Source organism: Aythya ferina (assembly GCF_964211825.1).
Source record: "Aythya ferina genome assembly, chromosome: 2".
NCBI classification, from domain to species: Eukaryota; Metazoa; Chordata; class Aves; order Anseriformes; family Anatidae; genus Aythya; species Aythya ferina.
In genome coordinates, this window is record NC_140297.1 from 141,511,111 (window position 1) to 141,538,900 (window position 27,790).

A 27,790-nucleotide genomic window follows, 5' to 3' on the forward strand; every position below is an offset into this window, starting at 1 on the left:
GCCTTGGTGGCCAAGAAAGTGCTCATTATATAGCTGAGAATGTATATCATAATGGTATTTTTCCACTTCTACCATTTATTTCAACGTGCCTGCCGTCTGTCTTCCTCTGAGGCAGAGTATTGGCACAGGCATAGAAATACATAATGCGGAACATATGTACACTTATTGATCTTTAGGTCTCACTTGTCTTGGTTTGAAATTATGGAGGTAATAAACACTTTGTAGCTTCTTTGCACACAACGTTTTTGCACAGCACGGAAGCAAGGCTCTGTAACCTACGGAAATAACAGTGGACGCTTGGGTCAGATGTAGAACATTATTTCTCAAAAACTAGTGATTTTCTTCTGCAAAGTCATCCTTTAAACCTCCAAGGGTTTCAAGTGGTAATGAATTATATATATATATATATATATATATATATATATATATATATATTTTATTATGAATATGGCATATTCAACAAGGTAGCAGATTTTAACATCATAATAGAATACCAAGTTAACCAATGAGTCAATTAAAAAATATATATATTGCCTTCATTTTAGGTAAATACCTTTGATCATCTGTGATCACATGTGCTCAAATACTACTCAAAAACTTCTCAAAACAAGATTTCTAGAGTGTCATTTCAAATAACAGTTTTCTTTTTTTTCTCATACCATGTTAGTCAGAGAGTTTGCCCTGCCCAGTCTTAGTTATGGCAGAACTGTGGTGATTTAGTGATGGGACTGTACTTAAAACTTCTTCAAAGTGGGATTTGAGAGTTTTTGTGTGTCTCTGTCCTGCAGAACCCTGAGGAAGTGTTTGGGGAGCAGACGTCATTTTCCTTGACTTCAGCAAGGCTTTTGACACCATCTACCAAAATATTCTTGTATCTGAGTTATGATGTTATGTCTGGATGTGTGGACAACCAGATGGGTAAAATAAATAAATAAATAAATATGGTCAGGTTCAGAGAATAGTGGTTAATAAGTCAAATTCTGCCTGGATGCCATTAATGAGCTGAGCAGCACTGATTTCTTCTGCAGGAGAGAGTATTTCTCTTCCTCTGCCCACTGCTGTTACAGCGCACAAAGTGGCATCAGAGGTTAGTGGGAGTCTTGAATTTATGTGAGAAACAACACATTAAAATTACTACAGAGTGAGAAATGCAGTTGTAGAGCTACATCTGAATTCAGATCGTAAGTCAGCTCCTTTCTCTTGGGGCTTTCAGCAACTTTGTGCAAATGATTTAATTTCTTTGTATTCCCCTTGTCTGTGGAAATTTAAGCCAAGCAAATGTAATGATAGGTTAATTGTATCAGCTCATCTTCTCTGGAATGGATTAGGGACTGATCCTACAAGCAGCTCAGCAGGCTGATCCGAGGGCAGTTCATTTGCAGCTACGTGTGAGCTGCAATAGGATGAGACGTAACTGCTGTAACTGATTTAGCAGGAGCTGAAAGGGGAAATTACTAAAAGGCCTAATTTACCACTGCTATTCTTCTGTGTTGTGCTGGGACATGCATGAATTGTGTACAGTGAATATGGTGGTGTTATTCTATATTAAATAAAGCAGATTATAAAATCTAGCTGTAGAACAAAGATTAATAATACCTTACTGCCTTAAATTGTCTTTAGATTAAAGAAAAAGTCACAGTCGGTGGATATTAGTGGGCCAGGATGCAACCCAGTGGCAGCTGAAGCTCAGACTCCTCAGCCCAGTAAATCTTTGCTTGCCACTAAGGCAACAACTTCTGAGGAGGAACAGAACAACACCACGAATACCCAAAGGCGCAACACACGGAGGAGTGAGTTGAAGAGATATTACACCATCGGTGAGTTTTCTTTCACAGAAAAAATCAAATATGCTCATTAAAATCGCAAGGATTTCCTATTTACCTGTGCTTTATTTCTTTTAGTTAATTGTGTTTGGCTGTTAAGGTTACAAATGCCCACAGCGAGCAATAAGATGTCATATCTTAATGCTGATGCCAAATTACCGTTAAGAATTAACCTGCTTTGTTTATCTTGCACAGTTTACAAGAATTCTTTCTTCAGCCTTTTTTTTTTTTTTTTTCCTAAGAACAATTATTGAAGAAAAGACAGAAGCAATTTGGGGAGGAATGTTATGGAAAGGATGTAATTGCCTTTGACAATTGATTGCATTAGAATTTAGGCAGAGATAATTTAGAATGCTCCTGCTTAGAAAGGATTTCCAGTTTGGAGAAGGCCTACTGAGCTTGGAGTACTTCTAGGAAAACGTAGCCAGGATTAATTAGGGGTTTCTGGATACCTTTTTCTGAATAATTTGGGTTTTTGGATATTCTCCTGAGATTTCAGTATCTACATGCTTCATAAAACTGTCTTACGCACCCTAGCAGGTGCTTCATAACTTGCTTCCCCATAAATCTTTTCAGGACTGGGCCTGACTGATTTCTTTGGTAAGATTTTTCGTCTTACCTGATTAAAACTGCACAAAGAGTAGCCTTCTAGTGTTTGTGCCTGGTACAGTAATGCTTCTGAGAGGCAGATATGCTAATGGGAGTTGTAAAAATAAGAGGGATGGATGCTAATGCTGTGCTTTGAACAGACAAAGAGTCAGCAGTTTTAAGAAAAAGAAGTTATGTATTTTAATTATGGGTTTGTTGGCTGTTGAATTACTGCAGAATAATGTGAGAATTTCATTCTGTTAAAAGTAAATATTTATGTGCCTTTAACTCATCTAAAAAGTAAAGAAAAATGTGTTGCATTAAACATTTCTCGTGTGTTACATCTGAATGCTTAAAATTGCCAATGTAGTTTCCTTCTTTAAAAACAATCTACACAACTTAATAATGAAGGATGTATTTTAAGTTGTCAATGGTTATATGTATTTGCAGTTTTTGATGTTCCTTGTTCAAAATGAGCTGTGGAATTGCCTTCCAAAAACTCATAGAAGCTTTGACTATCTGCTTCCACTCAATCCTGTCTACCTCAACATAAACAAAAATGAGGCAAAGTGAAGTCATTGATGAGTTCATTAGCATCTTGGACATAGATTCCAAAATTATATTTAATACTCTCAGGTTTCACAGTCCTTCTTTGAAGGATATTCTATCCTATTATGTGTGAGAATAGCACCCTAAAATGGAATCCTTTATACATTAGTCTAGAATGTGTTTTCTGAGAAAGCATAGTTAAATCAGTGTACTTGAGTGATTCTTTTTTTTTATACTTTTAAATGTGCTAGGAAATACTGCTCTATGACTTTTTTTCTCATTCCTCCCAATAATCTCAAAGGAGTATCAAAGATATGCTGAGATTGTTTCATGCCTAAAGCAGGGGATGGGATGGGGGAGTTATCCTCAAGAGTAGTAATGAATGTAAAGATCCACCATATCATCAAAATGAGTTCTTAATTTAACTCAAGATTAAAGCTGTTATTGGAAAATTTACCATCAACCATTAAATGTTCTTCTGCCATCAACCAAATCCCAGTATTTGTATGGAGGCACTGACTCAGGTTTGCATTTATCTCCTTGTTAAATTTGACTTACCTGCATTTTCTGTTATGAACCTTTAAAAAATCATTGTAATGTGAACTCTACCAATATTAAAAACCTAGAGATGCTTCTAGTGATCACAGATTCTGAACACTAAATGCTCGTGAACCGATCTCGGTGTTGGAATAACAGAATGTTGCTCACACATTAGCTTAATTTGTCAAACATTGTGCAACACTTCCTTCAACAGACTTATGGAAGTGTTGATTGGACCTCTGAAGACCTCTGAAGGTTAGATAGTCTGATCTCCTGTTGGAAGTAGGATTTCAGCCAACAATAGATCAGAACAGCCAAAGCATTGTCTTGCCAAGTCTTACAAGTCTCTAGGGGTGGATATTGCATGGCGTCTCTGTGTACCCTGTTGCAGTGCTGGAACACAGACAGCGCGTCCACAAACAGCAACATTCAACAGGCAGCTTATCTGTAAACAGATGCTAACATTTGTGAACATCAGTTGTAGACCCTGGGGAAGTATAAAGGGAACAGACCATAGAAAGTGGCCAAGCTTACATGTTTTTTTTTTAAACAACATCTTCTAAGTACTGGGCAAGGACCTACCCAGTATGGGAAAAAGGAAGTAAAAAGCTTGTGGGTTGAGATAAAGACAGTTTAATAGGACAGAAAAGGAAATGTAAAAATAGTAATAATAATAATAATAATAGTCGAATGTACAAAGCAAGTGATGCACAATGCAGTTGCTCACTGCCCACTAATCAATGCCCATCCCATCCCTGAGCAGTGATCCCCCCCAGCCTGACCAGAGAATCCATATTTATTGTTCAGCATGACACCGTATGGTATGGGACATCCCTTTGTCTGCTTTGGATCAGTTGTGCTGGTTCTGTCCCCTCCCAGCTTCTTGTGCACCCCCAGCCTCCCTGCTGGCAGGGCAGCATGAGGAGCTGGAAAGTCCTTGACGTAGTATAAGCACTGCTCTGCAACACAGAAACCATCAGAATGTTGTCAACATTGTTCTCATCCTAAATCCAAAACACAGCACAATACCAGCTGCTGGGAGGAAAATTAACTCCATCCTAGCTGAAATCAGGACAATATGGAACATGCCTAAATCACAAAGTGTCAGTACCAGCCAGTGTTACTTCATAGTACATAATGTTCAGATTTTACTGACAGGCAATCTGAAGAAATAAGAGTTTCTCTGTATCTTCACAAACATGTAATTATACATATTCCTGAATATTGTGAAAATGAAGGATTTCATCTTGGACAGCACAGTACTTTTATCAGATGAACATGTTTGCTGTACTGGCTAAATTGTTCTGGTATCGTCTTTGGACAGTATAATGTGAGAGAAACAATAGTTGTCTTCTTAAAGCTCCCATCAACTTCCTTGTCATTTAAGTTATGGCCTATGTGACCCCTTTGATTTAAACCTGCTTCAATTTCTTTGACGTGTCAAAAATTAATTTTAATACACAAAGTCTAAGCAAACAGTTTGTAGCTTTCTGAGGATGAAGGTAATGACACACCTGCAATGGGCAGGGAATCTGAAATAGGAAATACCAAATTCTAATGGTGTTTTGTGTACAGTTGGCTCTTAAATAGCTTAAACAAGCACATTAGACTTGTTGCTCACCTAATACAATTACACAGGGTTTTACCTTGTTTTGACCTTGTTTGCATGTTCTCTACTAAAAGCAATCAGTGTCCAAGATCAAGCAACATGAACTAATCATTACTGTGATAAATGGATTAAGAACATGTGTTGAAAATCTAATGATCTCAGATGGCTTTGCCTCTTTCATTTAAAAATTAGTATTCTGTTACATTAACCTCCAACCAAATTGTCAAATGACAGTATTAATGATAGTGACTAATGGAGCTTGAGTAAACTAATACCTGTTGTGTTTTGTGAAAAAACTCTCATTTTTCATGTTTGTTTTCAGTAACTATAATGATTTTCAAAGTACATTATAAATATAAGACCTGAGGTCAAATCTGGATATATAGAAGAAGTTTAGTATTCATATTTATGCATGTATTTATATACATTTTTTAATGGTTTAAGATGTAAATATCAGCATATCTTTGCCTGTTATACCTTTACTTCCAGGGTTGGCCTGATTTGTTAATGGCTGCCCATTGTATTTAATACATGCCAGCTGTGTAGCTTAATATTATGTGTAAAGAAATATGCAACCGGTTTTGCTTTACCAAGTTATGGAAAGAGTAAAATCAAAATTATTTATTTTTTTTTTTTTTTTTTGTTTGTTTGTTTTTGGATTTGCATGTGAAGAAAGCACTTCTCAGGTCTCTATATAAATCTCATTCTGCTTAACAGACCCACAGACACGTGGGCATTTACCTTGCACGCACATGCTTTGCAGAAGAAACTGTAGCAGCTTGTGTATGCTCTCATCTCAGTGAGCTGTTATAGCCAATTGTCTGACAGATTGTGTTTCTAAATATTCAGTAGCACCAGAGTTTGCTTCTCTCTTTCTCTCTCTTTCTCTCTCTTTCTCTCTCTGTCTTTCTCTCTTTCTTTCTTTCTCTCCTTCTTTTGTGTCACCTTATGCATACACAGATTTCCCTTGGACCTCTGGGAGTTGAATATGTATTGAGGAAGGAATATCCCGGCAATTCCAAGAAATTTTCAAATTTTATCAGCACTGCTCCTACTTGGTTCACAAGATACTGATTTTGCATTCCATCTTTCCCACAGGCAGCATCTCAGATGCTTTCCAAACTTTTTGAGTGCACTTCTAAAAAGTGGGGAACAAAATAGGTAAGAGAGGGGAGGAAGAAAAAGCAACAGGGAACAAGTTGTGTGCTTGGATGAAATGAAACAGAAAATGGAGAGTCAGTGAGGGGGAGAAATAACTCTTCCATATGGCAGGCTCAGCAGGCAGGAGGGCTCCTGCAGCTTCACTGCTGAACTGGTGTGAAGAAATTGAGTGGGAACTCCTAGATTAATAAGGCGAGTGTAGGAAAAACAGTCTGCATGGTGGGCTGGTTAAAGTTTTTCAGAGAACTCTAGAAACAGTACCAAAGACACTTAAAAATAAAAACCTAAAATTAGAGTTTTTAGATGCCTCTGGCACTTAAAAATTCAGGCCAATTTATTTCTGAAGTGCTTGTTGTGGAGCAACTCCCCCAAAAGAGAAGAAGTAGGTATCTGTCTGGGTCTTCACCATTCAAAAAAGTGGGCTGGAATACTTTACAATTCCATACAATTTTATGGGTAGCTGAATTCAAAGCAATAAGGCTGTATAAGCTTACTGCCATGTCCAGGCTACAAGTTGCTCTTCCTAGCTGGTGTGCAGTTAGCACGGGTGCAGCATCACAGCTGCGTTGCTTGCAGGACCATACTGCAGGTCTCTTCATGGCCTGATGCCTAAAATATATGTTCAGCAGCTTGTTAAGGAGACTTAAGTATCTAATATTGTTGCACTATAAAGACACATGCTTGAGGTGTATTACCTGATTCCCATTTAGCCATGAATACTGTGGTGTGTAGTGCTTACATGCCTCTAGAGGATGCTGCCTGTCTACCTGGTAACCCTGGTCTTGTAATGAAAAAGGCCTCCTTTTATTCTGTTAGCTATTACAATAAACCCACAATAGGTTAGATCAATTATATAGCATTATAATGGTTGCATAAAGATTTTTTCCTGACACCAGGATTTGGGCGAAAGAAATCACAAAGCAAAACAGTAGTTCAAAGTAGAAAATGTTGTTAGAGTACATGGCTGGGGGGAGGAGAAATAATGCAGCAATTTTTATTAGAACATAATTTTTTATAAAAGCTTTAATGCAAATGTTAATATGAAGACTTCTACTAGCACGCCTTGTTTCAAGTAGAAGATAACTATCAACTATCTCAGGAGACATCTTGTGTTGGCATAGCCTCTGTCTCCTATGGAAGGTATTGCTATTACAACTGCACACAGTGGTTCAGACAGAATGCATACACCTGTGTATGCACATGATATACAGAATGCTGACACTTGGGAAATATTAATTTCCAAGGTTCTCTTTGCTCCAGTTGTTCATTTGTTTTAAATTTATTACAAGTTCTACTTGAAAAAAATAGGAACAAAGTCTTTTCTTCGTCAACCTCTCTTGCAAATGAGATTGCCAGGAATCTTAATAAAGAATGTTTTTATGCTAGTTTGACATTACAATACTAGTACTCTTCTCTGCTGTAGGTATCTGTATTTATTTATTGAATATAGACATTGCCTATTCAGAGCAGTAGAAGAATGCTGATATAAAATCAGTGTGGAAGAGAAATGAAGCGTTTGGGTTGAGCAGCTCTGAATAAATACATGTTACTTGACTAAGTCTCCAAAACAAATCAATACTAATTAATGCCAAAGTGCTAAATAGGAAAAGGCAAGAATTTTTTGTGAGTTCCCACTCTTCTGTGTGAGGGACAATGTTACAGTGGGCAGTCACTTCAAATTTAGTTGGGATTAGTTTAGTCGCTACAACTAATTTAGTACTTCAAAATGTATTGTTCTTAAAAGAAGATGTATCTTCCAAATAATGTAATGGCCTATAAATGTAAGTAATGACTTGTCACAAGGGTTGTTATTAATGCACAAAACAATATAATTGAGATTTTATACAGTGATATGAGAATCTAAAACAAAACTTTATTCAAGTGAAAAATAAGTTATAGTTCTTCCTGTTTTGAAAAGAAAAAAAACAAACTGGAACTGATCAACTACTATTGATTGAATGTAACTATATATCTTACCCTTTTGATATGTGTTTTGGGTTGAGTCCAATTAGGTCATAAATTCTTGTCATGATTTGGAAGCATAAATAAATAGCATATTTGTTACATATGCAGTAGATACATTTTCTTTGTGCTTTCACATACATTCCAAGCTTCTTCCATAAATTTTGTATTTATTTTAAAATACGTCAAGGAAAACAGATAGTGTGATGAAGTGTAAATTTAGTAATAAATACTATAAACGTGGATGAATTCACACAATCTGTTGATATAAGATTCTTTGTTATGCAGTACATATTAGTACCTAATATGCCTGGACTGACTTTAGTTAGAGTGGTGATTTCTTATGTCATTTCATATGGTGGAGCTTCATCACCCATGAATGAGCCTAGCAATGGTGGAGAGCCTTGGACCAGAGACATCAAGCTGAATCTGCTATTGGGTTCAGAACTGGAGGAGAAAATTACTGCACCTGAAAATACGTGTTTCCTTTTATCCCAGCTGAGAGTCTAATGGGGCTTATCTCATGAGACTAATTTCTATTGCAGTTGCTACATAAAAACATAGGTGGCTTCCTCTTGCCTTTGTCCTCAAAAATAAATACAAACCTTCTTTGGAGGTCAGACATTGTGTTTGTTTCTTTTTTTTAGTGCTCAAATTCCTTTCTGCTCTTAGAGATCTTACTTGGGACTCTCTAGAAATATCTTATTGCCCAGAGAAGCTGTGGATGCCCCATCCCTTAAAGTGAGGCTGGATGGGACTTTGAGCAAGCTGGTCTGGTGGGAGCTGTCCCTGCCTATGGCAGGGGGGTTGGAACTGTGTGGTCTTTAAGGTCCCTTCCAACCTAAACCGTTCTATGATTCTATGATTATATCTTTTATGGGACTCATTCTGATAATAATTCATGTGTTTACTGTAGAGAGGTTCTCCTGCAAAGAATACTCCACTTTCTTTCCAAACATATAATTGAAGGTATCTTCCTATTGTTTAGAAGTTGAATATATTTGCCTGTTCTCCTCTGCAGAACAAAATGTGGTTCATGTCTGTAGCAGCCTTCAAATTTTTCCTCTTTTTCACACAATCACCTTTCTTCTTTGGTGCTAATTCTAGCAAAGCTTGGCACGTAGGTAGGTATATTAGAGTTTGTTAGATGAGTGGAGGAGTTTGGTGCCGTAGACGCTGTAAATTTGATCTGTGTCCGCTTGCTTTCAGAGGAAGACAGATGGGAGATGAAGCTGCCAACTCTCTCTCACAGGATCCAGATGCAGATCACACACATTTGCAGAGTCTGACACTGTCCCATTAAATGTACTTGCAAATTCCTTGTTGAATACTTGCTGCTTTTTGAGGAATATCATTCTGACTGCTTCCTTTCAAATACAATCTGAGAAACTTTTAGGAGAGGAGTCCATTTTCCAAGCACTTCATTACCTGTTTGTGAGTGATAAGGAAAAGGAAATAATTTGTGCAATGCGTGGCTAATAAGGGAAGTGGCTTTCATAGCAACAGTAACTATGCAAAGTTCTTATTCATTCACCTTTCATGAAAAATTGTGTTAGTGATTCAGATCACATAGCTACTCTGGATAAGCAAGCAAGCATTTGTTCATATCTTTGTTTTTCTTTTTTTTTTTTTTTCCTTTTTTTTTAACGATTTAAAACTTGGAGCCATTTAAAGCCAGTTTTTAATGCCGTGTCCTTCTTTTGTCCTTTATATAGTCATGTATCTTTTGAATATAAATGAGTTCTGAGCTATAGAGACAGCATCCACCAGAAGAGTGATGTTTTCATCTCAGCACGTCCTGTTTCTTAGCATCCTGGTTTTGTTTTTAATCACATAGGTTGCTATCATATTATCTGCTAAGTCATTTTGTGCAAGATGTATTTCAGGATTTCATAATTTCCCTGCTTTACATCAGGACAAAGCTGATATCTTTTATTGTTCTATAGGCAACCTATTCAACTTACAAGGTCAGCCAATAGTACATCCTCTTGGGACACTAAAATTTGAATCTGAGGGAGAGAACTATACAGAAAGACTGATCTGACATGTAAGCTCTGGGCTAATACAGGGTGAATCACCTTCGGTCTCTCATTGGAAGTCTTCTGTATAAGGGAAAAATAACTGAAGAAAGGACTTGATTTCTTACACCTCAAATGTGCCTTGAGCACTGGTCTTTTGAGTATTGTGAAGCAGTGGAATCTTCCTTCTAGCAGCAAAAGAATGAACAAAGAAAATGAACGAATGAAAAGAAATGTGGGCTCATTGCAGAAATAGCTGGGTGATTTTGTGGTAGTAGATGCAGATAAGACTGAGGCTTTAGAGCCTGGAGAGAGGGTTCAGGGAAGACAGTAATTACTAGCAGTGGGAGAGGACTGAGTCAGAGATCACTTGAAGAAAATCTCGATCCATAGAAATTCATGGACACAATGGGATACATGCAAAGGATGCTGAAGAAGCTGGCTGAGGTTGCTGTGAGGCTGCTCTCTATCATCTTTGCAATGTCACAGATTTCATGGGAGGTCTTTGATGATGGCAGAAAGTCAAATGCTACGTCTTTTGAAAGATGGCAATAAGCATTATCCAGGGAACTATAGGCTGTTCAGACTCACTTTTAGTTTCTAGGAAAATCATTGGGCAGGTCCTCTTTGAAGTTATTTCTGAACACATGGAGGAGAAGCCCATGTGGAATAGCCACTATGCCTTTACTATGGATAAATCATGCTTGTTGAACCTTATTGCCCTCTGGGATGAAATAGTGAGATCTGTGGATGGTGGGAGACATCACAGAGGGTGCCTACCATTACTTTAGCAAATACCACATTTTGTCAGAGTCATCATCTATGGGGTATTGTAGTCTAGGTGGTTGGACCACCCGATGGTAATATAAAATTATCATTTTATAAATAACAGCAACAAAAAAAATGTAATGAAAGGTAGCATTAATTTCTAATTTGTATGCAAAAATAAAATGTTATGTTTCAAGAAAGTTATTGGTAATGGCTTTTATTTGTGTTTTCATATAAACAAACTTTGAAATTCCAATAAGTGAATTTACCTGCAAAGTCTGAGGACTGTCCCTAGCTTCTGGCTTTCATCAGCAGAGAGTGTTCTCTTTAACCAATTATAAGTGCCCAATGTTTGCAGTCTTCAGCAAAGACTGCTAGGCTAAATTGATTTCCAGATATTTTATCTGGTAAGCATTGCTATGAGAAGAAGAAATATTACCGTATCAAAGCATCTATTTTGATTATTAATATTTTATTCATTCTGAAGTAAAATGTGAGGTTCACAGACAGCTTGGTAATTCTATCTAGCTAAAAAATGCACTGAAACAGGTTATAAAAATATTTTTTTTTAATTAAAAGGGAAAAAAATTAAAGTAGCTGAACTCATTATCTGTTCTTCAGATTGCCCACTCTAAATAAATAGAAATAAATGGAACGTTTCAAATTTCTTGTCTTAAAATATCATAGAAGATCAGCTAGTGCAAGAGGAGTATGGTATTTCTGTTTTAGGGATCATTTCTGTTTTCCTTGTCAGTATTATTAAAGCTATGATTTCTGGGTAATAACCAGAAGCTCAAGATTACTGATAATGCCAAATGACTTGGCAAGTGTTTTTTTTTATTTGTTGCCTTAAACTTTCTCTACATCCATAAAAAAGCCTGGAGGAGTGAAGAAAATAAATAAATAAATAAATCTGGTGTGGACCAAAACACAAGTACAGAAATACTGCAGTTTATCATTGCAGAATTGGAATTGACTTCCCTTACCTCTGAAGTTACCACTGAGATGGCAAAGCTGTCTCCCTTCCTTACAAGCAGGTTGTTTCCCTGTGAGTCTCACAGTGATCTAATCCCAGCCATACTGGGATTATACTGGGACAGGCACTACCAATGGATTAATATTTCTGGGTCCTGAATGTAAGGGATCCCAGATATCTCCATGCACATACTGGCCTTGAGACCAGCTGTTTGAAAAGCTTTTTCCTCTTCTGTTATTATTATTATTTTTTTTTAAACTAATTTTTGCTCTTTCTTGGCTTCAGGCTTTCTTGTTAGATTACTAGATAAATCAGAATGAGACAGTCTTCAGGAGACAGAGCTGCTGGGTTAAGTTTGTCTCCAGGGCAGCTTGCTATGAAGTTCCTTATGGATTTTAAGAAACTGGCTTGTTGTTATTCTCTTCCCACCCCAGAATCCTATGGGAACTGAGTGTTGTTGCCAAAACTTGATTTTTGTGTTGGACTATGAAGAACAGTTGGATTTTATCATGAAGTTATTGTACTGATGAGTGTTCCTCAATTACAGAGCATTAGTATGCACATAGGAATATGTAAAGACGTTACAAGCATAAAACATTCAACAATGAAAGAAGTCTTTTTATAAATTTAGATACTAATTGGCCAGATATGTTCATGAAAACTAAACAGTGGCAGCAATCCCACTATATTTCCAGTGAATCTCAATAATTAATATGCTTGAGAGATTCTCTTATTCTTTCAATTTGCAGAAGATAGAATTACTGTCTCTTTCCTCTGGCAGAGGAAATATGGCAAGCATGATTTGTTCAAAGAGCTGTTGATTTGCAGTTTCTCAGCCACCTTAGCTGAATATTTTGCTTAAAAACATGTGACCACTTGGGTATGTAATTAGATGCTTTTGTTATCTACCTACAGTTTAAATTATATTGTTCCCTTTTCATTTATGTGCAAGACAGTGCTGAGATTGGTTGTTCAGTAGTTTGCCAAGATACTGATATTTATTCTCTGAATAAGTCTGAGAGAAAACAGGGCCTGTGTATAGTCATTTCTGAAAACATGCAATTTAAATGTACTTAGAGAAACAAAGTTTGATGGAAAGTCTTAAGCTTATTCTACAAATCAAACTTCTTTTTTTTATTTTTTTAATTACTGTTATTATTTGACAAGAGGAAAGTTTTGTTTTAGTAAAACACAAGGCACAGATTGGCATAGGTCAAGACTTTCAAACCCAGCTGTTGTAGTTAACCATGTTAACCATGTGGTATTGACCACAGCTGGAATCTCAGAGAGAAACCAGGGTCACGGTGAATCCTGAGAAAATACTGAATACTCAGGGCACTGCCAGCCCTGAGATGACAGAAAGCGATCTGATGGTGTGGCCCAAACTCAGCTCTCGTGGAAGGATGTGAATCCCACTGGGGTCACATCTACATAATCTGTGGTGAGTCTGATCTGGTATTTTTATGTGAGGGAGAACAGACTTATGCTGTCTGGCATTGATCTAAACCTATACTGATTAGTTATGTGTTTTCTTCTTGATACTTACTATGTACATTCCGGACTTGTCAGACAGAAGAGGATATAGTATCAGTTGTAAAAGACAAACCTTATTTCTTATGAGCAAAGATTTTGTTGTCTGCTTGAAAACAAACCAAGCCAGGTGACACAAGGAGTTTGGCCTTTTTTTTTTTTTTTTTTTAACATATTTCATTTCTCTTGAAGGGTTACAGATAAGATTGCAACTCATCACAACTAAAAAGTATGAGAATTGAGAGGGCTGATATGAGAAGACCTAACACACCATTGCTGTCTCGTGCAAGACAATGTTTTCCCATGACAAGGTCACTCTGAGAGACTGTCTTTTTAAATGAGAATGCATCCAGCACATTCTTAAGAATACCATTTCTTTATTACACTTGATTGTAACTAACCTGCCAGAAAAAAAAAAAAAAAACTTTTTCCAAAAAGCTCCACTGATAAAGGTGGTTTGGGTTCAGTTCAGTGCCTCGGAATTCATTGAACAGGATTCCTGCATTTGATGGTCTTTTAGAAGTCCCATTTCCTTCCCAATTTCACTGCTATAAATACCATCAGATTGATTTTCTTATTTAATTTGCAGAGACAAAAATGCATAACTTCATTTTCTTTTGGATAGGTTGCCAATTTCTTCCTTGAAGCATTTTTTTTTCCCTACACTGACAAGAAAAACATGCTGCAAATAAGTTCTTTTGTAATGATTTAATTTTTGTATTCCTCTGTAAGGGTTTCCTAAATGACAATTAGTGGGAACTTGCAAATGGGATTTTTAATTTTAATTTTTTTTTTTTTAGTGTGAATAGTGAGTCTGCCTTAAATTAAGAAGGAACAAGAATTCTCTCTGAGAACTTGTATCTAAATTACGTAGAAAAAAACATATTTTATGTGTTTGAAATCATATGGCTGAGGGATCTGTAATTCATCTGCAAGTTTGTTTTTAATTTCACTTCAACTTGTTTGAAAGCTGAAGCAAAAAACATGAAAGCTACATGTGACTGAATTACTTATTTATTTTTAAACACAACATATTCGTTGTTGTGGATTCTCCATGAATTAAGAGCCAGATATTCTGCTGAAGGATGTTCCACTTCAATCAGAGGCCACAAGCGTTGTTGACTCAAATGACAAGGAGAAAATGAAACCCTGCTGTCACTCAGCCTAGACAATGGTGATTATGCCTCACTGCTACTACCAAGGTCTCCTTGGGTATTGGGAGAGATTTCTGATTGCAGAGGGGAAGATGTTGGATGGGAGACAGTGCAGATATGAAGTCAGCGAGACACCAATATAAAAAGTAAAAAGCAAAGAAGTAGGAGTGCAAGCAAATGAGAAAGGTGCCAAGAGAGTGAGAAGGAGAGAGCTTACAACAAAGTTCACTAGGGAAGAGCTTCAATAATGGCACAGTGTACCAAAAAGCCCTGTCTCATGCAATAGTCCCATGTTCTGTTAATAAAATCAGCCAGTTCATTTCTGATTCTTGTCCTGTTGAAGATGTTGTTGTCAATTGTATTTTTGTATTAAGCTATTTTTAACTTTAAAGAACTGGAAGAGAATTTCTAGCTCATTTACTTTATGTAAATATGATGATGAGAAATGCTCTTCTGCAACTGTATACTTGTGAAGTTCTCTTAGCATGTTTTAGGTACCCACATCCTCTCTAGTAGACTTAATATTTGCCCTTTTTCTACTGTCAGGATGACTTATGTATGAAAATAAGGTAAATATAAAGAGTAAAAATACTAAATATAATTTGACTTTGAGTTGCTAGAGATTTCAGTGAGATCATGATTTCATAACCAGCGCACATAGTATATGAATGCAAAACCATACGTAGTGATATCTAACCTCATACACTAAAGAGATGTTGGTTAACAGCACAAATGATTTGTCAATTTTGAATGTTTGTAAGCTAGCTGTAAATTAATATAGTGCCTCCATGCACTGGCAAATAATAGGTGCACAATGAGGCAAGGGTCTCATTGAACCCAGACTTGAACACCTCCAGGGACAGGGCACCCACAGTCTCTCTGGGCAATCTATTCCAGTGCCTCTGAGTGAAGAATTTCCTCTAAACTGTAATCAAAATCTCCCCCCTTTTAGTTAAAAATCATTCCCCCTTGTCCTATTACTATCTGCCCAAGTAAAAAGTTGTTCTCTATCTTTTTTTATAAGACGCCCTTTAAGTGTTGAAAAACTTCAATGAGGTGTGCCCAGAGCCTTCTCTTCTTGAGGTTAAACATCCCCAGCTCTCTCACCCTTTCTTCATAGGAGAGGTGCTCCAGCCCTTCAGTGATCACAATCTTCACCTGAACCCTTAAAACCACCTGTGGTAATACTGCAGCTTTCTTCTGATACTTACCCCATTAAAACCTCCTAGGCCTTCAGTTGCCTTATTATTTGGTTGTTTAAGGCAGAAGAATCAGAAACATGGAATGTGAGTGCAAATTGCTATTATTTATACCAACACCAGCTCTGAGGTGAAATGTAGGTATTTCTTTTTCCCCAAACACCAAGGCAGCAACACACCTGTTTGTGGAGGACTACTGTGTTTTACAGTCCAAAGAAAAAGACAGTGTCCAGGTCAGTTGGCTTCTTCCATCGTCAGCCTTCCCGTGGAGGGTCCATGTAGCCCCAGGGCAACAACAGCATGATGTGGCTTCCGTGGAGCTGCCTGCTGAACACAAAATTTAGACTGTGTAACAGTGCCACCAGGTGATAGCATGGATATAGGATTTACTGCCAGCATAATTCTGCTAAGCAACTATTTGCAGACTGACTATACTGTAAAGCATAACGCATAAAGCATAAATAAAATGCATAAAGCATAAAAAATTTCTTCACTAAGCAGGTGTATATAGATCTTTGGACAAAATTAGCTTATATTTGCTGTAAGATCCATGGTAGAGGGAGTGCATATGTATGGGGGTCTTATTGTTTTTTTATTTGTTTGGTTTTGTTTTGGTGGGGGCGAGAATATTTTGATTTGCTTTGGACAATTTTTGCAATTTTTGTAGGTTTTGGGGAAGCACCTTAAGGTTATGGCAGAAGGAGCAATCTCTCTGAGCTTGTTTACTTCTTGTATATTATGAATGAAAAAATAATCAGGACAGTATTCTGATGAATATTGGTCTAATGTTATTTATGTGAATCCCCAAGGCATATGGGATAAATATATTAATCGTTACTGATGCCAGTTTGAATCCAGCTTATTTAGTATTAAGTAATGTTATTCGGAAGCACTTTAAATTTATATGTGAAATCGGCGATGATCCTGCTGGAGAGAATTCTGTAAAAAAGCTTCTCAGAATGTGATCCCATCCTAGTAGAAAAAGCCATATTAATAAAAGAAGATATTTGCATCTCTGAGGAGTTCTGCTAACATTCAAGACCTTTTAGTATAATGGGAAAGTTGCTGTCATGCAGCCTACTGTCATAAACAGAAAATTAAATAAACAGGAGTCCCTAACAAGATAGAATATTCAGGAAACACTGATAAAGGTAATACAGAATGATTAACAATTTAAAACCTTTTCCTCTTTCACTATATTCATGTTTGTTGATTAAAAACTGGGTTTTCCATTAAAGTGTAATTGGAATTCATTGCTTGAAGCTGCCTGCCCCAGATGCATGTCCTAGTCAAGGAAATGCTGTGAGCTGCTGAGTTGCAACCAATGTGTTTTCCATTTAATGCTTGTACTCCCTCTGCCAGAGCTTGTGCTCTGCTAGGGTGTAAGGGTGTAAAGAAGCAGAGTAAAACTGCTCCCACTCTTTGTAGTTACTTTTCTTGTTCAAGAGAGGGAGGGAAGAAGAAATTTTATTTTATTTTTTGACTACCTTTAAATTCACAGTAAAGAACTGATGTAAGATTTCACTTAGTTTAATCTTCTATAAACTGTATAATTCCTGCTGTATACGAGGCTCCTTACTTGTCATTGTATTTCCTGTGAATTTTGGAGCAGATCTTTCTTCAGCTGAAAACTTGATTGTTTAAGGATTGTATTCATGATAAATTTTGAGAAATCTTCCTTGTTTCAGTAAACACAACTTTAATGGCATTAAACTAAAAGAGGGGAGATTTAGACTAGAGGTTAGGAGGAAAGTTTTCACTCAGAGGGTGGTGAGGCAGTGGCACGGGTTGCCCAGAGAAGCTGTGGATGCCCCATCCCTGGATGTGCTCAAGGCGAGGCTGGACGGGGCTTTGGGCAACCTGACCTGGTGAGAGGTGTCCCTGCCCATGGCAGGGGGGCTGGAATGAGATGGTCTCTGAGGTACTTTCCAACGCAAGCCATTCTATGAACTTGATAGAAGCATAATTTGTGAACTATGACTTAGTCAAAGCCATTTTGGTCTGTTGAGGCTATAACAGAGCAAGCAGTTGTAATCCCACTACTGCCCATAGCACACCGTCAGGTTCAGCCTCAGAACTGTTCAATATTGAACATCTCTTCTCAGTACGATTTCAAATTTTGTTTCAGATGATTTCGCTTCACTGATACAAGCAGGATCAATCAATTTGCCACCATGTTTCCTATCAGAACGCAACCTAAATGGCCGTTCAGATCAGTAACTCCATTTCTTTAGAAACCCAGTGCCTGTCTTCCAGTTCAGTAACGCTCTAAGTTTTGTGTGAAATACACACAAATTCCTGTTAAAGTAAACTGAGCTACTCACCTGAAACTCATATTTGGGCACAGTGGCCTGGGTTAAAGTAAATAGGTAGCTTTCTTCTTTTGTTTGAATGCTGACCCCCTTCATTTTCATAATGGCAGCAGTGCTGGTAGATAAATCACTTGTTTTGCAAGACAGATTATCTGCTCTGCTATTTTACAGTGTTCATTGTTCCCAGTTCTAGCTCACATTTCTGATTTTACTGTCTGTGAACAACTGTATGGATATGAGAGGGCAAACTGTACTATTCAGAGAAGTAAAATTTCATGGTAAATGGCATTACTGGCAGTCAGTTTGTACTAACTGGAAATCCCATCAAAGCTTACTGAAGTTGGTAAGAAACCACACCAGCTTCAGAGATTTCATGCATGCATTGTTACCAGCTAAAATAGTTTTTTATTGCATGTGGACTTTATAATAATTAAATATGGCACCAATCCAGTTATTAGTGTTTCTTAACAACAAGTGATTTAAGAGTTTTTCAAGTGTGGCAGATATTTATATACATGTATTGCTGCTGTTCTAGGGGAGGAGAGGGTAGTTAGTGCAATTCCACATCCCACAGGGAAATTAGCTGTTCCCCTCTTCAAAATAGTAATGCCTTCAAATCTGATTATCAAATTAGATTAAATGTCTTCTACTTAGCCATGCAGAATTTGGGAACACAGATAATTTAAAAACAAGAGAGCTTCATAAAACTTAAGGAGAGATACAAAAATGTGTATATACAGTACAATACATATATATACAAATATATATATGTATATACAAATGTGTATATACATATATACACAAATATGTATATACATATTTGTATATATATACAAATGTGTATATAAAGTACAATACAAATATAATCTACACTGCTACATTCAGTCATGATCTCTAGGCAAAGGTGTAAATCTGCATGAGCTCTCAGTGTTTGTAAAGTTTGCTCTGAGTTTGTTTCATCAAAGTTTTAAGCAGAATCTGATCCATCATTTCTGCAAGATGGTGTTCAGTAGGCTGTGTCGGGTAAGAGAGAAGTTGGCTTTGACTTACATAAAGGTGTTGTGTAAGGAATTTCTGTGATTCAAAGACAAGTATGGAATTACGTTGGCAGCAGGAGCAACTCAATGGCTCCCTGCCTTCCCAGCAGGGTGTGTGTGTGCACGTTGCATTGCTCATGCACAGAGAGACTGGGATGCAACTTGCATGTTTCTTCCCCCGCTTCTCACCCCAATAGATCTGCACCTACAGTGAAATAGTATGTTAGCCCCACTGAGTTCACAGTCTCAATCCAAGAAACAGATTTTCTCTTACAACTTGCATACTTTGCTAACTTAATTAGAAACATTAATTCTACTTTCTTTAGCAGTTGATCACTGTGTTGCCCAAATATTGTCCCCATCTGCTGTAGGACCCTACAAATGGTGATAATCTTCAATAATCAGGTTCTTTTTGATATCTTTTTGTGCATTGTGTTATTTTTTCTTTAAAAAAAAAAAAAATGAACTTGAGCAATGCTCAGGAAATAATTCAGCTAAACTACTTGGTGGTGTTAAAGCTGACCTATGAAGGATCTACTGTTTGCAGAGATAAAATGTGCTCCTTTTGGAGACCAGTGACCTCTTTTCAAATAAAAAACATGCAGTGAGAGTACCAGCTGTGAGTTTCTAATAACTTGGTGAGTCAGGATGCAATCACTGAAGTAAAAACTTCTTGGGGCACAAACTGGAGTGAAAATTTGGTTCTTGTTGCTGTGCAGAGTAAGCAAAGGCAGCAGCAAAGGCAACAAACATCCTCACTCCAGGTCTCTTGCACACAGTTCCACAGTTGTTGCACTTTGAAAGCCATCCATCCAAAACCATCTGTAGACATCTGTCCTGTGTCTACGTGTAATTGAATCAAAGAGATTTTAACTTCTGCAGTAACATAATTGTTGCAGCAAAAATACGTTCTCAAGATTTAAGTGTAAGTCTTCTGTTGCCATTCTTTGATGATCAACGATGTAAAAGTATAACTTGAGACAAGCTCTGTGTTTATCACATAAATAAATGCTGTGATTTTCTTAGCATTGATAAATATGAACAAAAACTAATCCTGTTATCTAGAAGAGGGATGTAAATGGCTCATTCCAAAGCCTAAAAATCATTCTCTGTGTTTCATTCTTAAACCTTCACCAATTTTGATTAAAAACATCTCTCTAAATACTGCACTAATGAGCATGTAATGAAGTTAACTACTGTCCTTATCATGCAAAGTTTCTCAGATATTGGACACTTACTGAGATTTGATAGCGAGGACACCTTGACATTGATAAAGTACATGATTTACTTCTGCTCTGGTTACAAGTTTTGACTGACTCAAACTAATTATAAGATAACTGTAATAAGCAATGACAATGTCCTCATGAATGCAGTGTTTTCCCAGTAGCTACAGGGAATAGTAGTGTAGCAAGAGATCAAAGTGTTAATCACTGGTGCACCTGGGACCCCACCAGTGAACCTCATGTGCTTGGTGCATTACAAGCAGGACAAAAGCCACCATCCCTGTTTCAAAGGATTGCCAGGCAGAGGTTGCTGAAGGGTGGCTTGGGGATGAGTGGCACAGAGGAGACAGTGAGAGTGCAAACACTGAGCTGGGGATGGCTCTGTGGTAGCTCGGGGCTGCACCAAAGACTGGGCTGAAGGCACCTGCCCCGCCTGTGAACATCCAGGTTTGCATGTGTCGTGGTTCCACTTGAGTGGGCAGCCGAGCTCCACCACAGCCACTCTCTCACTCCCCCTCCTCAAAGAGGAATGGGGAGAAAATATGTGAAAAGGGCTCAAAGGTTGAGATAAGGACGAGAAAATCACGCAATAATTATTGTAACGGGCAAAACAGACTCAGCATAAGGAGATAGTAAGATTTATTGCTTATTACTAACAAGCTAGAGAAGTGAGAAACAAAGGAAAGAAACCAAAAGCACCTTTCCCCCAATCCACCCTCTTCCACCTCTTCCCCCCGAGTGGCGCAGGGGAACGGGGGAATGGGGGTTATGGTCAGTCTACAGCGCTTCTTCTCTGCCTCTCCTTCTTGGTCACTCTCGTCCCCTGTGCTGTGGGGTCCCACCCATGGGATGCAGTCCTTGATGAACTGATCCAGCATGGGCTTCCCACAGGCAGCAGCTCTTCCAGAACTGCTCCAGATATGGGTCCATACCACGGGGTCCATTCCTCAGGAGCAAACTGCTCCAACCTGGCTCCCCCACAGGCAGCAGCTCCTGCCAGGTCACCTGCTCCTGCGTGGGCTCCTCTCCCCAGGATACAGGTCCGGCCCGGAATCTGCTCTGGCAGGGGTCTTCCACAGGCGGCAGCCTCTGTTGGTGCAGGGCCACCTGCTCCACCGTGGTCTCCTCCACGGGCTGCAGCGTGGAACCCTGCTCCACCGTGGTACTCCATGGGCTGCAGGGGGACATCCTGCTTCACCATGGTCCTCACCACAGGCCACAGGGGACTTCTGCTCTGGCACCTGGAGCACCTCTCCCCCTCCTTCTTTACTGACCTTGGCACTTGCAAGGCTGTTCCTCACTCCTCTCACTCTTCCAGCTGCTGTGTGGTGCAGCGTTTTTTTCCCTGTCTTAAATATGCTCTCACAGAGGCACAAAGCAACATCGCTTATTGGCTCAGCTCTGGAAAACAGTGGGGCCCTTACCAAACATGGGGCAGCTTCTAGATCCTTCTAGAAACCACCTTCACAGAAACCACCCCTATGGCCCCCTGCTACCAAAACCTTGCCACGTAAACCCACTACAGCATGTACGGTGATGAACTTGGCCATGGGGATCTGAGTGCAGTCACTGAGGTTCACGATCGTGCCTATGCAGCACTACAGCTCTCCTGCTTCCCCCTTGCCTTCTGTTTGCCTGCAGTGCTTTGCTATAGCATACAGGTTTACCAAAAGAGAGGAGAAAGAGCAAGAAGAGGTGCGCGCAGAGCTGCCTCCCTGCCAGGCGGGACACAGCCTACGCTTCTACAGCTCTGTGCACCAAGGGACCATGCAGCAGCTTATTGGAGTTTGGAAGTGTGCTAAAGTCCTTCCAAATGCTGAAATAACAAAAGTACTCGGGAATTAGAAGTAGTTAATTGAAGCTGGCCTACTTGGCATATCCAAGGCAGAAGCCAGTGTCCTCCAGCATGGGCATATGAGAGTCAGGAGGCAATAACTTGAAGGTTTTATACAGTATTCAGGACTAAGGAATGGATTGTAAAAGATTGTTACAAGTTTTGAGGATATTATTTTGCTCATTTTTATTTATTGATAGAAAATATCAATTAAACAGAAGAATTTTTGCTTTTTTACCTGCTTAAAACATTGAGTTATTGTGGGAAGGTAAGTTGCTTCGTCTGGATATCTAGATGCATCTGGAGTGTTTTTTTGTAGTGAGCTGAATAAGACCTTTAGTTGGCCTAAATACTGAAGTAATGAGATGGTAACTTGAACTGACAGTTTTGATGTTCTGACCTTGTAGACATTCATGATTTCTTAGGGTTTCTTTATTATTCATCTAATGTTTTTGTACTTCTCTGAAAAGTATTTAAAAATACCTGTTGTTAATATTTTGTACAACAGTGTTATGTTTCATATGAGATCTTCAAATTGGTGCAGACTAAGGAGTACGCTAGGAAAATGTTCTGCATCTGTCCTGCACTGTGAAATGACAAACAGCAATTCACTATATAATCTCATATAACATAGCCATGCAAATCTTCTAACATCATTCTTTCTTCTGAAATATTAAACTGCAGGACTTGTGACTTTTTTTCCCCGTTGTTTAATAATAATTCAGTGTTGTGATATTTTGAATTTACAGAAATACTATTTATCATTGAGAGGTCAAAAACTTCTCTGTGATTCTGTAGGGAATGTAACTGCCTTCACAACTCAACAATGAACATTACTAAAAACAAATACAAAAAAGGTAGAAGTTGGTAAAAATATTATTCCCCTTACGTGAGCTAATATGTTGCGATTATGCTACTAAGAGCTCATGGAATTAACAACATGTTATAAAGCTTTTCTGCTCTGGTCCAGCACTAATTTAGACTGGATGAGTTCTGTGGAGCAAACTGGTGATATGAAGATGGTTTCTACCGGTCAAATGTGTCATAAAAGACTGTCCCAATTAATGCTAATTACCTGCTGTAGTAGCAGTTCTAGTAGCAGCCATAGCTCAGAGGCCGAAAGGTGAAGAATCGTATAGTAAATATTAGTCTCCCACCTATGGAATGCTCTCTCCAGAGCTGTGTTTAATCTGATTTGTAAAGTGCTGGGAATACGCTTACACTGTGATAGTGTGGCCTATCTGCCATGTTAATAAAGCAAGCCCCAGTCTTCAGAGCTCCAGTCTCATGTATGTTGCAGGAAGCACGGCCAAAAGCACGACAGACACCAGTAGAGTCAGATCATGCTCCTCCACTTTATTGCCCGAATAGCCTAACTTTTATAGTGAACTTGACAGGGGCGGACAGTGTTTCACACAAGATTATTGGTCAAAAGCACTCAGACAAACAACTATAAGAAAACAACCCCACCTGCAAGAAAACAACCCCCCTTGTGATTAGCGGTCACGTAGACCTAGTCCTTGAGGCCAGCTGCTGGTAACAATATTTTTCTGAGTTCCTTAATTGGGCGATGTGGGAAGTATTGCCATGGGAGCTTCTCACAGTTACTCTGGCAGCTTGGTTTGCTCAACTACAGCAGGCCCTGAGATTTTCTAAGGCCTGCTTCTGGTTGCTTAAGGCAAGCTCAAATCGAACAATTGTTCCACGGGCACATGTCCACGTCCTGTATGCCAATTCCCAACATATGTATCCATCATTTCCACTACATTCAACTGCAAGTCATGGAGAAGAAGCTGCAAAACCAGTTCTCTGTGGCACAAGGAGACAGTTCAAGCAACGAAATCTGCAGATCAATTTGAAGAAGATTGCCTGTGCTGATACCTCAGAGAGATAACAGGCATAGTTGATGTTGGCCCAAAGTTTCAGTGTATAAACACCTTAAAAACAGGCAAAAACTTACACAACATGCCTTTTGTTCCCTTTTTCTAAATTCAGCTACAGTAGGTTTCACAGAAAGCATCTATGCTTTTATGAGATTGGACCTGGCGCTTAGGGACATGGTTTAGTGGGTGATGTTGGTAGGAGGGTGATGGTTGGACCAGATGATCTTGGAGGTCCCTTCCAATCTTAATGATTCTGTGATTCTATGTTTCTATGACTGTATGGTACATTAATTCATAAGTGATGCATCATTCATGCAGAGATGAATAATGGAAAGATGATTTAGAATTAAAAAAAAAAAATCTGTCATGTTTGTTACATGCATCTATGAAGCAGTCAAAGCTTGACTGGTTGGAAAAAGGTGCAGAACATGTCACTGGCTGAAAATATTTTTAGCCCTTAAAACTAACATACAAACATTCCATGTTTTTGTGAGTGATTCCTTGCTGGATGTTCTCATCCCACTTTCTCTTTTAGTTTTGTGCTTCTAATGAGATCCTTACTGTTGGCTTATGAAGTTCATATACCACAGGCAATTGCAGTAGTGAATTCTGGAAAAAAGAGAAAAAAAAAAAAAAAAGAAGAAAAAAAACTTTTATGGTGACTGATTCTTCCTGGAATAGCATTTTAAAGGGCACAATGTGTTCAGCAAGCTTTCGCCTTGACATATTAATGCGGATGACTTTCTCAGACACAGGACAGGCATAAATCCTGCTCTTTTGACATGGCACAGCCCCTAAACAGCATTAATGTCATATCTGCAAATACAACAGGGCCAATTTGCTAATAAAAATCGCTAGTGACATCTATCAACTGGATGGAATTAATCAGATCATTGCCGCTGTGGTAGAGAACATAATTACTCCATGGTGTGAGCTCTGGGCCCCCAGTTACATAACCAAAATGGCACTTACCCACAGAGGCTTCTTCAGATTTCGTTTGCACGCCTACATTCCTAGCTCTGCCTGATTTCTCTCCTTTCTGAGCAACGCTGTATGAATTGTGTGTCAAGCAGAGATTTGGCACTTCCAGTATGTTTTGGGGAGAGTTTATAAATACAGTGTTGTGCCTAAAATACAATGTTGTGACAGAGCTTTTCATTTGCTAAGTTTGTTTTACCATGTTAATCATTCAATTTTGTATGAGATCTTAGCAGTATAATAATTCTTACACAAGAGGAAACAATCATGTTGCAGTGTTTTAAATAAATCTATGGTTTAGACTTCTAGAAACATAGTAAATAATCTGCTGTTGTCTTTCTTTCAAAATCTGCCTACAGTAGTAGTATTTTACAATGAAACATGAATTGTTGAAAGTTGTATGGCTTGAGAATCTTGCAGTTTCACTACTCAGAACTACAAGTTTTTTGTTTGTTTGTCTACAGAATAAAGTACATGAGACAAAATCAGGAAAAATGGTTTGATCAAATGATCAAATTCATTTGATTTCTCACAGTAGTTTTATTTGGTTCTTTATTATATATTTTCTTGCATTGATAGACTGAGATGATTTTGAGCTTTCAGAGGACCATTGAACATTTTACTACTCCACTTTAGAGTAAGTCTGAGATTTTCTGTTCAAATATTGGCAAAAACAGGAGGTTCTGGAAGAACAAGGAGGAAAAAAGGAAATGAGCTTGACTCCAGAAAGCCAAGCGGCCTCTTCTGCCTGTCCAGCAAAGCAGCTGATTGAGGAGTGGGCTCCAACAGCCTGCTTTTATCTCCCAGGGAGGGGGAAGAGAGGAACCTGAGGTGTGTGGATAGTGGAGGACCTGGGTAGGAGGTGTGGCGCAAAGGCATGTGAGCAGAACCGGATGGGGCTTCTTGGGATGCAGCAGGAGCAGCCTGCCATCCTTGCCAAGCACAGCTTGGTTCTCACAGAGCCCTTTGGTATCTCTGCACTTTACTTCTCAGTGCTCCAGTTCTGGAAGACTCCGTTAGTTTGAATAGAGATGCACTCAGCTGGCTTGGATCCAGCTGAGAGAAGGCTGATGAAACTATGCATGCTGAGAAAATTTGTGGAAAAAAAATAAAAAATGATTCAGTTAGGCCTAGCAGAGCTAAGAAAATACCATTGGACTTAGCTGACTATGCATAGCCATTCATATCTGCGTGATATCCTGTTGTCTAGCGTGCCTTGGTTTTGCAGGATATGTGACCGTGCGTAACAAGAAGTGGTCTGGTTGTCCACAGACCCTGGAAGCAATTGTAGTCTGTTGCATTTGCAGAGCATTGCCCTGCAGTTAATCAGCTGTGCTCTCATGCACATTTATTTTTAGGCAGTTTCAGATACAGTTTAAGCTAATGGGTCTGCTGACTTCTCTTCTCCCTGGGTAAATGGAAGAACAAATTAAACTTTTTTTTTTTTTTTTTTTTTTTTTCCCAAATAAGATAGTTGGGGATATTAAAAGTATCGCCTTACTTAGGTTTTATCATGTGCATGATTGCCTTGGGCAGTAGCTTCTTTTGTCTCGTTATCTCAGTCTGTTGAAGTATTCAACTGCTGCTTTCATGTAGCCTGAATGAAGGCTGTTAGCATAGCCATTAAATTTAAGAACTGTCATTGCTTAGAGACAAGATCTAATATTGTCTAGAGATCAAAGGCTTGACTGATGGCAGCCATTAACACCATCTCACGTTAAAGATATCTTCATGTCCATGTAGTCTGTGCAGACCAGCAGATTCAATATCTTTTCAGTTAACCTATGTGATCCTGCTTCTGTATTCACCCCTGGATTGGGAAGATAGCTGAACTGTTTCATTAGCATTGTGGCTGATTTATACCAGGACTGTCAGCTGGGGCTCCACCAGCAGCACAAATGTCACTCATTCAGGCTCTGTCCTTTCATCTGCAGCAGTAAGATGCTTTGAAGTCAAGCTATGGTGTCCTGCTGTGGAGGAACAGGTGTCTATGGGCAAGGAAATGATTGAAGGATTCTCCATTATTTCTTTCTCTGTAGTTGTATATAAATATATAAAAGGCGTCTCATTAAAGTCCATAGATTTAGAGTTCTTTCAGTACTGTCATCTGAGCAAACTGATTGATTGCATCCTCTGGTGGGGATGGGGCTCACTGGATGAGGGGAAAGCAGTGGACATTTTGGAGTGACCTCCAGAGGTTCTTTGTGACCTAAATTATTCTGGATTTTTCAGTTTGAATAGTCCACAGACTCTTGTGGATCCATCCAATGCTCCTAAGATGCTCATTCAGCAGCTAAAGCCTTAAATCATATACCTGAGACTTGTTCTTCACCATGATATTGATCCTGGTCCACCAGTGAAATAAAAAGCTAGCATTGTGTTTTGTCTTCAGTTGAAACAAGTTTTGCAGTGAAACAGCTATATTTAAAACCCAATTCTTCTGTCATGTCCCCATCCTACTGTTGTGATTAGAGAATACCTTGTTGTGAAAAGCTGGTTGGTCACACTGAATTTTACTGGTGAGGACTGAAAATACTCAGTCTGCTGAATAAAGACAGCAAAACTGCAGGATTTTATGGCCTGGGACAGAGGATCCCAACACCTCCTGTTTGTAAAGGTGACTGTGCTCACAGTGACAAATCCAGA

The 27,790-nt window shown here is 38.6% G+C and overlaps 1 protein-coding gene across 4 annotated transcripts in view; it reads left to right on the forward strand.

Moving 5' to 3' along the window:
* Positions 1–27,790, forward strand: part of OXR1 (oxidation resistance 1) — a 268,713-nt gene that overhangs the window by 130,714 nt on the left and 110,209 nt on the right. For all 4 annotated transcript variants that reach the window (XM_084509713.1, XM_084509712.1, XM_084509714.1 and 1 more), the window contains exon 3: positions 1,621–1,817. In XM_084509713.1, coding sequence (XP_084365839.1) covers positions 1,621–1,817 — 197 coding nt within the window. The remainder of the gene's footprint in view (positions 1–1,620; positions 1,818–27,790) is intronic.